This window comes from Thalassophryne amazonica, chromosome 5, assembly GCF_902500255.1.
Source record: "Thalassophryne amazonica chromosome 5, fThaAma1.1, whole genome shotgun sequence".
NCBI lineage: Eukaryota > Metazoa > Chordata > Actinopteri > Batrachoidiformes > Batrachoididae > Thalassophryne > Thalassophryne amazonica.
Window position 1 is genome coordinate 8,584,643 of NC_047107.1, and position 16,746 is coordinate 8,601,388.

At 42.1% G+C, this 16,746-nt stretch overlaps 1 protein-coding gene across 2 annotated transcripts in view; it reads right to left on the bottom strand.

Annotated features, from left to right (window-relative positions):
- Positions 1-879: 879 nt before the first annotated feature.
- Positions 880-16,746, bottom strand: part of LOC117510090 (rasGAP-activating-like protein 1) — a 145,768-nt gene continuing 129,901 nt past the window's right edge. Inside the window, exons 20-22 of one of the 2 annotated variants that reach the window (XR_004560612.1) lie at positions 15,443-15,522; positions 8,845-9,156; positions 880-1,426 (exon numbers count right to left, since the gene is read on the bottom strand). Coding sequence is in view for 1 of the 2 variants with exons in the window: in XM_034169705.1 (XP_034025596.1) it covers positions 9,032-9,156; positions 15,443-15,522 (205 nt within the window). In the remaining variant the exon portion in view is untranslated. Of the gene's footprint in view, positions 1,427-8,783; positions 9,157-15,442; positions 15,523-16,746 lie in introns of those variants that run through there. The other variant, XM_034169705.1, reaches the window with a different exon arrangement.

Here is a 16,746-nt window from a genome sequence, read left to right on the forward strand (position 1 = left end):
GCCGCACCTGGTAGACTCTCCACCACATTCTGGACACGTGTGAGGTTGAGATTGAGAGGATGAGATTAATAAATGCAAACTGCTTCAGTAAGTAATATACCTTATGTATATTACTTACTGAAGCAGTTTGCACATTATCACTTACATGTATGTTTACAAGCCTAAATACTTGAATACTTTGTTCTGTGTTTACAAAGTTCATATCAGGCTGGATGGTCAGAAATTGCTGGACACAAATGCTCTGCTTGAACAAACAGCTCTGGTATTTAGAAGACTTTACTGTTGTGGATAGCAGAGGTCAGCAGACGAGTAGGGAGTCAAAGAAGACCAGCAGTACAAAAATCATCAGGCAAGAAGGCGTGGTCGATGCAACAGGCTGGAGGTCAAGATCACACAAGGAGGCAGGCACAAGGCACAACAAACTGGCGAAGTAACACACCCAGTGATCTTATATAACCCCAGGTGATAATCAGCAAATCAGGAACAAGTGTGCATGGAAAGCACCAGAACAAGGGGGTGGCCAAAGAGAGGGAAATGCCCATCACCAAGAACCAAAGAGACAAACAGACAGTAGTGACAGAGAGACCCAAGCAGAAAAACCCAGCAAGAGAAAGAACACACAGAAAAACAAAAACCCATCAAAACAGAAAAATAACTAAACAGACCAAATAATCAAACAGAAAACCAGACAGTCCCCCCCCATGCCCGACCCCGGGTGGCCCAGGTGAACCACGTTGGGTAGCATGGAACTCATGGATGAGAGCAAGATCCAAAACTGAATTGAATTGAATGTATTTATTTATCCGGCACACAGGTGAGCAAGAACAAAGGCAATAATAAAACATAAAAGAAACAATGTACAAAGAACCAGTGTGGCCGAAAGGGTGAAGGCAGAAGCAAAGCTTATAAGCACCCTCCCCTTATACCATTAAAAATAAAGAATGTATATACCAGGCCATAGCCCTCCCAGTCCATGAGATACTGGATTCCACGGCGGCTAGAGTCCAGGAGCCGCCGCACAATAAAAACAGGGTCACCATCCACAAACCGGCGGAAGGGTGGGGAACGGCTGGAGGGCACAATGGGTTGGACTGGACAGGCTTCACATGGCTGACGTGAAAGGTAGGATGTATGCGCAGAGACCTTGGGAGACGGAGGTGAACAGATACTGGGTTAATGATTTTGGAGACCGGGAATGGGCCAATGAACCTGGGAGCCAGATTTCTGGGCAGTTCTTTCAACGGAAGGTGACGAGTGGATAGCCAAACCTTCTGACCAGGCTCGTATGGTGGCGCAGAGGAACTTTTCCGATCAGCAGCATCTTTATAGGCCAATGAAGACCGTAGCAGGGCTCTTCTTGCCCGGTCCCAGGTTTGTCGGCAGTGGAGAATGAGTCCAGGGGTGGATGGAACAGGAGAGTTAGGAACTGTGGGTGGAAACAGAGAAGGGTGATGACCATAAACAACATGAAAAGGGGAAAAACTGGAGGATGCAGAAAGTAAGGTGTTATGTGCAAGTTCTATCCAGGGCAGTTGTGAAGACCATGAAGCAAGATGCTGAAAGGTGAGAATTCGGAGTCCTTTTTTGAGTTCTTGGTTGTAGCGTTCTGTCTGACCATTGGCCTGTGGATGGTAGCCCGAGGTTAAGCTGGCAGTGAACCTGAGGAGGTGGCAGAACTCCCTCCAGAAGTTGTACATGAATTGAGGACCCCGATCAGACACGGTGTCCTGGAGAAATCCATGCAGTTTAAACACTTGAGAAAACATTATCTCAGCTGTTTCTTTAGCTGAGGGCAGTTTGACCAGTGGAACAAAATGAGCCATCTTAGACAGTCTATCAACCGCAGTTAATACAACAGTACAAATCCAATTACAAAATCCAATGCGATGTGTGACCAAGGACGAGTAGGAACAGGCAAAGGCATTAATGGACCTGCAGGTGGACGGTTAGATGACTTATTAGTGTCACACACTTGGCAAGCGTTAACATAATCGGTTATGTCTTTCAATAATCTGGGCCAACAAAACCTCTGTTGAACAACAAACACAGTTGTCTTGATTCCCAGGTGCCAAGAGAAGCAGCTGTCATGTCCCCACCTGATCATGTTCCCCCTGCAGGACAAAAAGAGCTGTAGGGACAAAAAGCTTGCTCCAGGACAACCTGGAGGAACCGGCACATCACCTACAGCTGACTTGACCCTGGATTCAATTTCGCAGGTAAAGGCTGAAACAAAACAGGATGTGAGCAGGATAGCGCCCGGGTCGGATGGCGCGTCTACTGGGTGGCCCTGTCGGAACAACACTTCAGGTTTGCCATTTTTGGAGCCCAGCCAATAAGAGAGCACAAAGTCAAAACAGCTGAAAAAACTGCCCACCTAGCCTGACGAGCATTGAGGCGCTTAGCGGTTTGCAGATACGCAAGATTTTTTTGATCTATGTAAACCAAAAATGGCATCTGTGCCCCCTCCAACCAGTGGCACCATTCCTCCAAGGCTACTTTCACCGCCAACAGTTCTCAGCCCCTGATGCTATAGTTACGCTCTGCTGTGGTCAACTTTTTGGACAGATAAGTGCACAGATGCAACCTATTGTTGGAGGGATTACGTTGCGAGAGGACCGCACCCACACCAACATCAGAAGCATCGACCTCAACCACGAACTGTCGAGCAGGGTCAGGGAGGAGCAACATAGGGGCTACAGTGAAGCATTTCTTTAGGACCCTAAAAGCCTTGCTGCACTGCAGCATCCAGACAAACAGCCAGAGGGATGATGTGACTGCGTGCAGTGGAGCGGCGACGGTGCTGAAGTTATTAATGAATTTACGCTAAAAGTTGGCGAAACCCAGGAATCTTTGTACTTCCTTCCATGAGGTTGGAACCCCTCAGTCACACACTGCCTCCACCTTATCAGGGTCCATCTTAATCTCTCCCTCTGGTATGATAAAACCCAGGAATGAAACAGTGGTTTTATGGAATTCACATTTTTCAGCCTTGACGAAGAGGTTATGGTGCAGCAAAGTCTGCAATACATTGCGCACATGACTGGTGTGGGTTTCTGGATTGGGAGAGAAAATTAGTAAGTCATCCAAGTATATGAAAACAAATTTATTTAAATATTCCCCCAACACATCATTAACTAAATTTTGGAAAACAGCTGGAGCATTGGCGAAGCCAAAAGGCATGACTAAATATTTATAGTGACCAGACGGGGTGTTAAAAGCGGTTTTCCATTCTTCTCCTTGTTTTATCCTAACTAGATGGTAAGTGTTACAAAGATCAAGTTTGGTGAAGATTCTGGCCCCTTCTAAAAACCCGAACACGGTTGAGATGAGTGGCAGAGGATAACGGTTCTTAACTGTAATGTTGTTTAGCCCCTGATAATCAATACACGGGCACAGCATTTTATCGTATTTCTCAACGAAAAAGAACCCCGCCCCTGCGGGTGATGAGGATGGTCTAATCAAACCCACCAAAAAACGAAAAAGAGATCCGCACAGCCAGTTAGCTCCCAAACAAGCCTTTAATAACACCGATAGTGACGTTTCGGGCCTCGCCCTTCATCAGACATCATGATAGTGCCAGGACGCACCTGTATATGAATTAACATTAATTGACGTGTGAAAATGGCAAAAAAAAAAAAAAAAAAAAAAAAAAAAAACCTCAACATGAACATGATCATCAGGATGGGTTCATACTATATATGATGGTCCACTTCAATCTATCATCGGGATAGAACAAGTTAAACTTACGAACTGCGGTGGTGACATTAATCAGTATTTACTTAAAAGAGAAAGTTATTGGATCTACACTCTGGACACTCACTCCTAAAGGACTAAATGAGGATTTTGACATCAGACCTTTTTTGTGATTCTTTTTGTAGCTTTGTCATCATCACTTGTGTCAATTCAGTTGTCTTATGCGATCATTCCCCTGTGTTGATCTTGTTCGATTTCAGCATCTTGTTTTTTATATAACCTTGATGTTTGACTCCAGCATCTTGTGTCGATTGCACCAGTTGGATGCACCTGTTTGTTTCTGTTTGTTTTTCTTCTTTCTTCTCCTTTTTTGGTGTATTTATTATTAGTTTTTTTTACAGTATTTTATGATGGTACATACCTGACGCTTATACTGTAAAAGGAGTGTAAACGTGTGTGGGGTTTTTTTGGGGGGGGGGGGGGGCTGAGGTAATTTACTTGACAACATGCATGGTTGTTTTCAGATTTGTATAAGAATTATTTCGTTATGTTTGATGCTTCGGAACTGTGCAGAGTGACACAAACCTGTTTTTTGGCAGCTTAGGCCCATTTTCTCTGCAAAATTAGGGACTCTTTAATCATACTGAATTTTTTTAAAGAACTAAGTCGATTATCACACACAGCACGCTTTCTAATGCTGTGGATTTCATCCATTCAATAATGTTTTCATTCTTTTTGGATTTAATCGACTTTATTGGTAAACATGTATAGCTGTTTTTAATCGTATATATGAATTTATTAAATTATTTAATTACTTCATTTTTAATTGATGAAGAGTGGTACAAATTTGCAATCGGTAGTTCCGGCTCATTTGGCAGCGCATTTGGGGTCTTCCAGTTGAAATAGACACTTTAAGAATCATAGTGTTTTTTTTGTTTTGTGTGTGTATGTGAGAATGAAATTTATCTGAATTTAAATTGTATTTATATCTTTCTTTTTCTAATGAAATAGATATTTTAATGGATTCAAGTGGACCATCATATATAGTATGAACCCTTCCTGATGATGATGATTACGTTTGTGCTAATAGTTTTTTGTGTATGGTATTTATCTGAATTCAAATTGCATTTAAATCTGTTTTTTTTTCCTAATGAAGTAGATATTTTAATGGATTTAAGTGGACCATCATATATAGTATGAACCCATCCTGATGATCATGTTTATGTTAAGAGTTTTGCATTTTCACACGTTGTCAATTAATGTTAATTCATATACAGGTGCGTCCTGGCACTATCATGATGTCTGATGAAGGGCGAGGCCCGAAACGTCACTATCGGTGTTATTAAAGGCTTGTTTGGGAGCTAACTGGCTGTGCGGATCTCTTTTTCGTTTTTTGTGCTATTCTTTTGCTTGATCCTGCATGCCAATACGGACCTGGATGTGCGTGTCTTTTCATTATTTTTTTGCTAACCAAACCCACCGCCAAAGACTCCTGTATGTACTCGTTCATGGCGTGGCATTCAGGTGCCAACAGAGAAAAGAGCTTTTCCCGAGGTGGGCTTGTCCCTGGGAGAAGCTCAATAGAGCAATCATATTCCTGATGTGGAGGCAGAGATTTGGCTTGCTTTTTCTGAATACTGGAGCTAAATCATGACAGCATGGTAGCACCCCCACGAGATCGGGTTGGAATCTGGCTGAGAATGAGCGGGTTTTAACAAGCAGGACTGTTTACATGCAGACCCCCAAGAAACTATTTCACCTTTAGACCAACTGAAATTAGGACTGTGTTGTTGCAACCAGGGGTGCCCCAGGATTATTGAGTGAGTCATATTGTCAAATAAGTAAAAGCTGATTAATTCTGAGTGGTTTTCTAACACTACTATAGAAACTGACTGATTCCTGTGAGTAATACAAACCAATTCATGGCCATACACAGCGCACACCACCAGAGGTTGCATGAGCTTAAAGAGAGGACAACATCAAGTTAGCATCAGAACTGGAATCAACAAAAGCTGACATGGAAGCTGATTAATTTTTAGAGGATAATTTTGCCGGAATTCTGTGCTGAGGACGGAAGAATAGAGTTTTGAATCACTCGTAAGTCAGACTGTAGCCGCACAGTGGCACCCCTGGCCTGACAATTGGTTATCAAATGTCCAGAATGTCCACAGTAAAAACAAAGTCTGGCCTCAGCGGCATTGTCTCTCGACCAAGGACAGACAGGTGCGATCCCACTGCTGCGATGTGATGATTCTGCTCCGACGTGGCTCGAGGAAGTCATATGGGTGGGAGGTGTAGTGGAGCGCCAGTCCGGAAACTGAGCTGCTCAGCGGGGACGGTCCTGGAGACGCCGGTTGGTCTGGTGTTCGTCAAGGTCTTTGTGTATGTCTAGAGCTATGAGCTGGTCCTGGATATTGTCAGCCAGCCCCTGGAAGAAGACATCACGGAGCGCCACGGTATTCCATTCACTTTTGGACGCCAGAATGCGGAAGTCAACGGCGTAGTCTGTGACTCGGCGGCCACCCTGCTTCAGCCTCATCAGGGTACGTGCAGCTTCACGCCCCGGAGATGTGTGTTGAAACACCTGTTGAAGAAGAACAGCGATGAAAGCCAGAAGGGAGGCACAGGTAGTGGACTGACAACCCCATTCTGCTGTTGCCCACACCGCAGCACGACCAGTCAGGTGAGTGATCATAAGGTATCTTCGTCCTATTGGAAGGCAACTTACATGACATGAGCTCAAAATGCAACTCACACTGAGTAATAAAAGGTCTGACATCACCAGACTCACCTGAGAAGCCTTCAGGTGGACACAACTGATTTCACTAGATAGGTTCAGGTACAGAAGCCGGTAAGGCTGCTGATGACCTCGGTGGAGGTGCACTGGTGCTGCCGGTGGCTGTTTCAGAAGAAGCCTGATGATTTAATCTTGACAGTAATTGTCTCATCTGTGCACTCACAGACTCCATGAACGAGTCCTGGCATTTAGCAAGATTGCTTAAATGCGGAACTAAGAGCGTGAGGTGGTCTTCTTGCTGAGTGAGCTGCCTACTGTGGTGGCGTACTGCCTACTGAAATGGGCCAGAGCTGGCTGTGTCCATTGTTGGCCAGTTTGTTGTATCAGGCTAGATGGTCAGGAACTGCTGGACACAAATGCATGGCTTGAACAGACAGCTTTGGTTTTTAGAAGGCTTAACTGTTGTGGATAGCAGAGGACGGTACATGAGTAGGCAGTCAAAGAAAAGCAAAACCAGAACTACAAAAATCGTCAGGCAAAAAGGTGTAGTCGATGCAACAGGCTGGAGGTCAAGAACACACAAGGGGGCAGGCAGGACTATTGAACGCAGGTACAGACAAACAAGGCATGACAAACTGGCGGACTAACACACCCAGTGAGCTTATATAACCCCAGGTGGTAATCAGTAAATCAGAAACAACATTGAAAGCACCAGCACAAGGGTGTGGCCAGAGAGAGGGAAACACCCACTACCAAGAACCAAGAGTCAGACAAGAGAGATAGTGACAGACAGACCCAAGCAGAAAAACCCAGCAAGAGAAAGAACACACAGTTCAGTATACTGTGATTGCACAAATCAGTTTTTTGTTTTTGTTTTTTTAATAATGGTGGTGGTATTTATTCATTTTAAATTTTATATTTATTTCTTGTCATGTTTGGTGCCATTTTTAATGCAAAATTGTTTATTTGCAGCAGTTTTCAAAACATAAATCATTTTTTTAAATAATAACACAATGTTAATTTAATATTGAGTATTGAGAAGTTATTTTGGAAATAAAGAGAACCGCACTGACAATTTCTGAATTGGGGGGGGGGGCACCACAAAGCATTTGTGCTTAGGGCACCCAAATGCCTAGCACCAGCCCTGAAGGGTCTGGTGGATGTTCAGTGGTTATGTGCTTTGAGCAAAGAGTCTGGTGGATGTTGGGTGGTTTTGTACACAAAAGTTTAGGCAGACCATCAGAAATTATGCAGATACTCAGTGGTGTTGTGCGTTGACCAAAGGGTCAAGCAGATACTCTGTGAATTTGTGATTTGATCAAAGTCTCAGGTGGATGTTTAGTGGTTATGTGCATTGACAGACATAATGTGTTTAAATATGTTCCTGTTTGACAAACTGAGGGTATTATTTTCTATCTTGATAATGACTTCAGTGGTCGGGATAGTATAAACAACATTCATAACTCCAGGTGAACTCTTCACAACATCTGGCCTGTGACTAACAAATTAATTCAAGTCTTTTACAGTGTATAAATAGTATGATCCTGTTCTGTGTTTGTTTTGACAAATAGTGGCTGTACAAATGTGGAACTGAGTTTGAATAAATGTAACAGCAAAGAAAATGCAGATTTATGGTGAAACTCTCTTGAAAACATTGCCCATTGATTTCTATTATGTCTGGTTGTTCAATGCTAAGAAAGATGGCAGCGCTCTGGCAACAGCCAGTGAATGAGCAGACCGGCCCGGTCCTCCATTTAGTGAGTAAATTGAAATTGATGGTTGGAAGTCACTTGGACCATCGAGGAGCCTGTTTTAATACCCCAGAAATAGTGATGTTTTTCCAGAAATCTGAATTTGACGTGATCAGTGGAGATATGAGGAGAATATCATCCTTTATCAGCCCCAAACTGGCAACACGGTCCAGAGGCTGGGATCAATCTGAAAAAAATTTGCAAAGTCTCTGTAATTCTAAAGTCATAAATAAATAAATAAATATATGGTTTGGATGTGAAGATTATCATTGTCTTATGTTGACATTTGTTTTGGTCTGTTATTCCAGCAGCTGTTGGTTGGGGTCTCCAACCCTGCTCCTGCACATTTTACGTCTTTTTTTGTTTGTTTACCTGCTCTACTCGCACATTTGTTTTTTTTTTTGTTTTTGTTTTTTTAACTCTCGTATTTCTCAGCTCCATTGGGTGAACACACCTGGCTAAGTTAATTTGCTGCGGGCGGCATGTGGACCGTTAGAAGTTGGAGAGCTGTTGTCCAGGAGCAGGGTTGGAAATCCCTGGTTTCATGTATGTGACACATCGTCTCAAGGACAGCACCCATAATTCTGTCATTGACCTTGTGATCTGCAAAAGAAAACTGTGGACAGATTTTGATCCAGATTACCTTCACCCGGAGTGACCTACCCGCTTGGCTGTGCCAACATGGAAATGTGCTCAGCATCGGCTGTGATTCTTCCTTCCTGGATTTCTTAAGTCTGCCTTTGGTCCCTCTGATGTCCCCAGAGTTCATCACCTTGTGGAATCACTGGCACTCAAAGAAAGCAAATGTTTCTATGTAGCAGAACTCCCTCAGCGCGTCACTCATGTTCATTCAGTCTTCCATTTCCTTACGCTCAAAGGTGGCGTGAGCTTGATCCAGATCCTCTATGACCGCTAAGAGCCGACCGGCGACACTTTGGCCTGGCGTCGGAAGCTGAACAGAACCCTCTGCACCATCTACAACAACAACAACAACAAAAGCAATGCTGACATTTAATCTACTTCCTGTGAAACTGTGGTTGTGGATAAAGACCTGGTATAGTCAGCTGAGCAAATGTGTCAACTCTGACAAAGTTCTTGATTTTTATTTACTTGCTGATGCTCATCACTTTTTGGCAGAGGTAATGTCACAACCTGTGACTCGACGCTCTCCAGAGCACAGAATCACAGACAGACACAAGGTCATAATTTTGCCATCTTTTAATTATTCCGTCCGCCAAAGAAATAATGAAATTATCAGTGATTATTTACTTGATTTTCTGTCTGTTACCAGAATTACAGTATGTCAAAACAACTGCACAGATTTTGAGGAAATATCCCCCACAGATAGATTTTAGGCCATGGAAGACTTCACTGAATTTTGGAGGTGATCCGGATCCAGATTCTGGATCAAGATTTCACTTTAAGAGTTTTTTTAATATCATGTGCACAGTAAAAACAGGCAGTTACACCACACAATTAAATTCTTACTCTGTACAGTTTTAACTTATGGTTAAAACTTTAACCAAACTAATTTCAGACAAGGTATTTAACCCCTTAAGCCCTAGAGCCTATTTCACCAAACTCACATACCCATACATTATGATTTATTTCTCAGCTTGTACAAGGTTAAAAATGCAAAGGTTTGGATCAGCTAAAAGACAGGTCCTAGGGGATGTTGTGGATGCAAAAAAAATTCAAAGTAAATAATACTTGGTAGGAGTAAATGAGGTTTTTTTTCCCCAAAAATGAATTCTGATGTATGTCTCTATTTGCTTGGCATTTCAGCTGTGATTAGTTGATATGTGAGTGAAGTGGATACTTTTGTAGAGGAGACCTCACTTGACATTTTGATGTATAATAAGTGTATGTTGGTGTCAGCATTGGTTAGTGTTCAAATGCTCCAAAACAGGGCAAGTCCGCAAATTTGGGGACTCTAGGGTTTAAGAGGTTAAATTAACATCACGTCTAGGGATGGGTATCAATAAGATTCTATCGATATCGATATCGATATTGATACCATTATCAATTCCGCTTATCGATCTGATTCCTTATCGATTCCCTTTTCGATACCTTTTGTGAATTTTTTGTGTACTAAAAGTAGGCTTTACAGGTTTTCTATGTCAAAGGGTCAAAGAGCTTTTTCTTATCATGCACCCGCTCTGTGGAACGGTCTTCCTACGACCATTACGCAGTCAGAGTCCGTGGACATTTTTAAGCCAAGACTTAAAGCCTATTTTTATTCTCTTTCTTATGAATACTTTTTATTTTTATCTGTTTTATTCATTTACTTCTGTTTTTAACTATGTATTTGAATTTTTTTTATTTTAATTTTTTATGTTTAACTGTTCTATGTGAGGTACCTTGAGATGGCTTTTGTTGTGATTTGGTGCTTTATAACCCGATTAAATTGAAATTGAATTGAAATTGAACAACATTTTACTGAGTCTTAAAGTAAATAAATATGAAATTGGTCACTGGATCCTTAAACTTTTGACATAATAAACTCTACATAGTGGATCCTTGATCTCTGGATATAAATAGAAATAAACAAAATCTGTAGTTTTTGTCAAAAGCATTTCCTTTCAGACATTATTGGCATGAATGTCTTTCCATACATCTGAGCTGAGCTCTTACAGCTGCTGTGCAGGACGTCTCATTTTGGGAGGAAAAAAAAATGTTTTAGTCGACTGTAGTTTCTTGTCTGTATTACGTTTGTAAAGAGGTGTCATTTTATTCAAAGTGGCAATTCATTTTGACATTTTTAATTCCGAGCGGACTCTGTCTCAGCAGAGAGATGCACAGCGTTTGGAGCTGTGCCAACGGAATGGAGGACGATTCTCGTTTCTCGACTGCAAGACAAGAGTTCCAGTTAGTGACTTTAAGCCACACAAAAGTGACTCATGATTGACATTTTAATGGCTCTGAGAGGGGTTAACAAGCAGATTTGCTGCTTCTGAGAAGCAGTGAGTCAAAGAACCAACGAGCCAGCGGACTGAAGCATTGCTTCATTGATTCACGCTTCAATGTGGAGTCGCACTGCAGAAACGGTTGATTACAGAGCCGCTGCAGGGTCTGTAATCAACAGAGAGGAATGATCATTTTCCTGACAAACACCCTCAAAAACAATGGCTGCTCTGAAGGACCGATAAGGGAATCATTAAGCAAAAAGGCTATCGATATCGATGGATCGAATCATTTCTTAACGATACTTGAAAAGAACCGGTTCTCGATACCCAACCCTAGTCACGTCTGAAGTTTCATAAAGTGAAAATATCCGATATATGTTTTAGTTTTAAAGTAATGCACTAATTTAGAAGGTTTTAGTGTGGACATGCTGTTCAGTGCCGTATGGGTAATCTCAGTACATTCACGACAGGAGAAATGCATTTGAGACGTTCTGATCAGGCTCCACAACAGCATTAAACTCTTTGTATATTGTGCCTAAAACTCTCATGAATATATTCTTTGGGTTTACAGACATTGTTATTGTGTTTGTTTTATGTAAAAAAAAAAAAAAAAAAAAAAAAAAAAAAAAAAAAAAAAGCCAGAAGAAGCTCAGGATGTTTCTCCATTGTTTTCATTTGGAATCATTGTGAGCTACAATCACTTCCTGTTTGCTCTTTAACATCCTGTTTATGTCAAACACTGTCTGTCCTCTTTGTTCCAGTGTAATATATATAAAATGTCTGAAATTCAGCTTGCGTTTATTAAATTCCACGCAGCTTAAATGTAGCAGACACTGATTATTTATTTGGAATATTTGTTTTGGCAAGTTTTCACGGGCTCTACTGCCATCTACTGGCCAGCAGTGTTCATGGCAGGATTTGCTCCAACTATTGAGATATCTCATAATTCTTCGCGCACCAGAGAGTTGAAGCCTCTTGCTGCACCTGATGAAAAGAAATAAAAATGTACATTTTGGTTGTATAATGTTCATTTACAATGGTCGACACGTGGTTTCTCTCTGTGCTGTTTAAACCGCAGCAACTCTCTGGCGCGCAAAGGATTATGGGTTAGGGTCTGAGCGTCTGGGCACCAGTAGATGGCAGTGTTCTATTTATTTTGACCCTGGTTATATGAGACGGTTCTCTAATCGCAGCTTTACTTTTGGCTTTTGCAAATGGATTTTTTTTACAAATAAAAAATGGCATATTTTACAAAAGCACATTTATATGTAAACACCAACACACACCTCACATTAACGTGTTGGTTTTTACATAGAATGAATGAGTCAACCAATTAGTCAATCAATCAATCAATCAATTTTTTTATATAGCGCCAAATCACAACAAACAGTTGCCCCAAGGCGCTTTATATTGTAAGGCAAGGCCATACAATAATTATGTAAAACCCCAACGGTCAAAACGACCCCCTGTGAGCAAGCACCTGGCTACAGTGGGAAGGAAAAACTCCCTTTTAACAGGAAGAAACCTCCAGCAGAACCAGGCTCAGGGAGGGGCAGTCTTCTGCTGGGACTGGTTGGGGCTGAGGGAGAGAACCAGGAAAAAGACATGCTGTGGAGGGGAGCAGAGATCGATCACTAATGATTAAATGCAGAGTGGTGCATACAGAGCAAAAAGAGAAAGAAACAGTGCATCATGGGAACCCCCCAGCAGTCTACGTCTATAGCAGCATAACTAAGGGATGGTTCAGGGTCACCTGATCCAGCCCTAACTATAAGCTGTAGCAAAAAGGAAAGTTTTAAGCCTAATCTTAAAAGTAGAGAGGGTGTCTGTCTCCCTGATCTGAATTGTGAGCTGGTTCCACAGGAGAGGAGCCTGAAAGCTGAAGGCTCTGCCTCCCATTCTACTCTTACAAACCCTAGGAACTACAAGTAAGCCTGCAGTCTGAGAGCGAAGCGCTCTATTGGGGTGATATGGTACTACGAGGTCCCTAAGATAAGATGGGACCTGATTATTCAAAACCTTATAAGTAAGAAGAAGAATTTTAAATTCTATTCTAGAATTAACAGGAAGCCAATGAAGAGAGGCCAATATGGGTGAGATATGCTCTCTCCTTCTAGTCCCCGTCAGTACTCTAGCTGCAGCATTTTGAATTAACTGAAGGCTTTTTAGGGAACTTTTAGGCCAACCTGATAATAATGAATTACAATAGTCCAGCCTAGAGGAAATAAATGCGTGAATTAGTTTTTCAGCATCACTCTGAGACAAGACCTTTCTGATTTTAGAGATATTGCGTAAATGCAAAAAAGCAGTCCTACATATTTGTTTAATATGCGCTTTGAATGACATATCCTGATCAAAAATGACTCCAAGATTTCTCACAGTATTACTAGAGGTCAGGGTAATGCCATCCAGAGTAAGGGTCTGGTTAGACACCATGTTTCTAAGATTTGTGGGGCCAAGTACAATAAGTTCAGTTTTATCTGAGTTTAAAAGCAGGAAATTAGAGGTCATCCATGTCTTTATGTCTGTAAGACAATCCTGCAGTTTAGCTAATTGGTGTGTGTCCTCTGGCTTCATGGATAGATAAAGCTGGGTATCATCTGCGTAACAATGAAAATTTAAGCAATGCCGTCTAATAATACTGCCTAAGGGAAGCATGTATAAAGTGAATAAAATTGGTCCTAGCACAGAACCTTGTGGAACTCCATAATTAACTTCAGTCTGTGAAGAAGATTCCCCATTTACATGAACAAATTGTAATCTATTAGACAAATATGATTCAAACCACCACAGCGCAGTGTCTTTAATACCTATGGCATGCTCTAATCTCTGTAATAAAATTTTATGGTCAACAGTATCAAAAGCAGCACTGAGGTCTAACAGAACAAGCACAGAGATGAGTCCACTGTCCGAGGCCATAAGAAGATCATTTGTAACCTTCACTAATGCTGTTTCTGTACTATGATGAATTCTAAAACCTGACTGAAACTCTTCAAATTAGTGTTAGCAGAGGCTCGTTTTACCCATAATCCCCTTTGGCATCTGTCTGTGTTTGTTACAAAATTTCAGAATTAGTGCATTATTTAAAATTTAAAAATGTGTTATATTTTAACTTTGAACAAATGACAGAACTGACATGAATGGAGTAATTCTATCTGTATTAATTTATTTGATTTCTAAATCAAAACCATAAGTCAAAACTGCTTTATTTTCCAAGACCTCTGCCTCACGGCGGCACTACTCTGTTCTATTAAGGAATAATGATTTTTTTTTTTGTTTGTGTGTGTGTGTGTGTGTGTGTGTGTGTGTGTGTGTGTGTGTGTGTGTGTGTGTGTGTGTGTGTGTGTGTGTGTGTGTGTGTGTGTGTGTGTGTGTGTATAGAGTTGAGCTTAGCTCCTCTCAACTGCTTCACTGCTGAAAAATATGTAGCAAACAGGAGCTTCCAGGTGTTGGCAGGGCACACAAAGACAGAAGTGCTGATTAATTGTTTGGGTCTATAGTCACCTTTGATGTGGTGTTAAAACTCAAAATCAGCTTGTTAGTAATTGCAAGTGTACTGGAGACAATACTGAAAGTTAGCTGTAGCTTCCGAAAATTTTTTGGGTGGTTTATCGGTTTAGCTTCATAAAAGACAACTTTTCAGTTAGCTGATTAGCTGTTATTGAAGCTAACTTTTCTTTAGCTGTGCCCACCACTGTCTATCAGACAAACGTAAAGCTGTAATGAGAATCTCCACTGTCTCTTACTTTTCTGTCTCTGTATCTAGATCTACCCCAAAATATCAGGCTACTGCAACCAGGTCTTCCTTTCTAAGCTTCTTCAACTCTTTGCATCCAAAGTCACTTCAACCTCACAGAGGATGAAGATAGCACAGCAAAACAACGTACTAAAAACAGATTAATCTCCTGTAGTACTGTTGGTCCAGGAAGTTTTACATGTATCAATGTTTTCTGAGGTAGATATGTAGAGGTGGACCTCTGCGGGGGAATGCTGTTTAACTCATGATACTTTTAAAGATCAAAGTAAATACAGGATCCATTAAAATCTTTTTAGTCCAAAGTGAACCCCAAAACATGTTAAAAAGGCTCCAGATTTAAAACTGTCAGAGTTCCCACTGAATGTGTCTTTAAGATGACCAACATTACCTTCTTGAAAAGGTCTATAATTCAAAGCAGCCCAGAGACTCGGCGTTTGCACCCTGCTGTGGGAGCATCAGTACAGAAGAAACGTACGTGCACATAGTTTTGCACAGCAGGACATGACACAGAGCTTTGATGTGACCTCAGCAGATGATTGACGTGTGTAGGTGATGATGAGGAGGAGGGAGGAGGAGGGTACTGCTGCTGCAGCCTCACCTGAGTGAACATCAGAGCCGATTGTCTCTTCTCTTTTGCAGGACGTCTTTTCCATCTGCACTGTCTCCACATACTTTTTCCTGCAGTATTAATGACATCATCAATCACTGTGTGGAAGCTGCTTTGTCTATTTCAAGACTTCTGATTGTGAGATCAACAAACATCAGTGTCAATGCTGCAGCATCGCCCTCTAGAATTCAGTGAGTGTACTGCAGTTAGTGTTGTCCTCTCTGACCTCAGGTTGTCCCTGCACTGACCTCAATTTGTCCTCTGCACTGACCTCATTTGTCCTTTGCACTGACCTCAGTGTGTCTCTGCACTGACCTTAATTTGTCCTCTGCGCTGAACTCAGTGTGTCCTCTGCACTGACCTCAATTTGTCCTCTACACTGAACTCAATTTGTCCTCTGCACTGAACTCAGTGTGTCCTCTGCACTGACCTCAATTTGTCCTCTGTGCTGGCCTCAGTGTATCACTGCACTGACCTCAATTTGTCCTCTGCAGTGAACTCAGTGTGTCTCTGCACTGACCTCAGTGTGTCCTCTGCACTGACCTCAATGTGTCCTCTGCACTGAACTCAATTTATCATCTGCACTGAACTCAATTTGTCCTCTGCACTGACCTCAGTTTGTCCTCTGCACTGACCTCAGTTTGTCCTCTGCACTGACCTCAGTGTGTCTCTGCACTGACCTCAATTTGTCCTCTGCACTGACCTCAGTGTGTCTCTGCACTGACCTCATTTGTCCTCTGCGCTGACCTCACTGTGTCTCTGCGCTGACCTCATTTGTCCTCTGCACTGACCTCAGTGTGTCTCTGCACTGACCTCAATTTGTCCTCTGCACTGAACTCAATTTATCATCTGCACTGAACTCAATTTGTCCTCTGCACTGACCTCAGTTTGTCCTCTGCACTGACCTCAGTGTGTCTCTGCACTGACCTCAATTTGTCCTCTGCACTGACCTCAGTGTGTCTCTGCACTGACCTCATTTGTCCTCTGCGCTGACCTCACTGTGTCTCTGCGCTGACCTCATTTGTCCTCTGCACTGACCTCAGTGTGTCTCTGCACTGACCTCAATTTGTCCTCTCCACTGAACTCAGTGTGTCCTCTGCACTGACCTAAATTTGTCCTCTGCGCTGGCCTCAGTGTGTCTCTGCACTGACCTGAATTTGTCCTCTGCACTGACCTGAATTTGTCCTCTGCACTGACCTGAATTTGTCCTCTGCACTGAACTCAGTGTGTGCTCTGCAATGACCTCAATTTGTCCTCTGTGTTGACCTCAGTGTGTCTCTACACTGACCTCAATT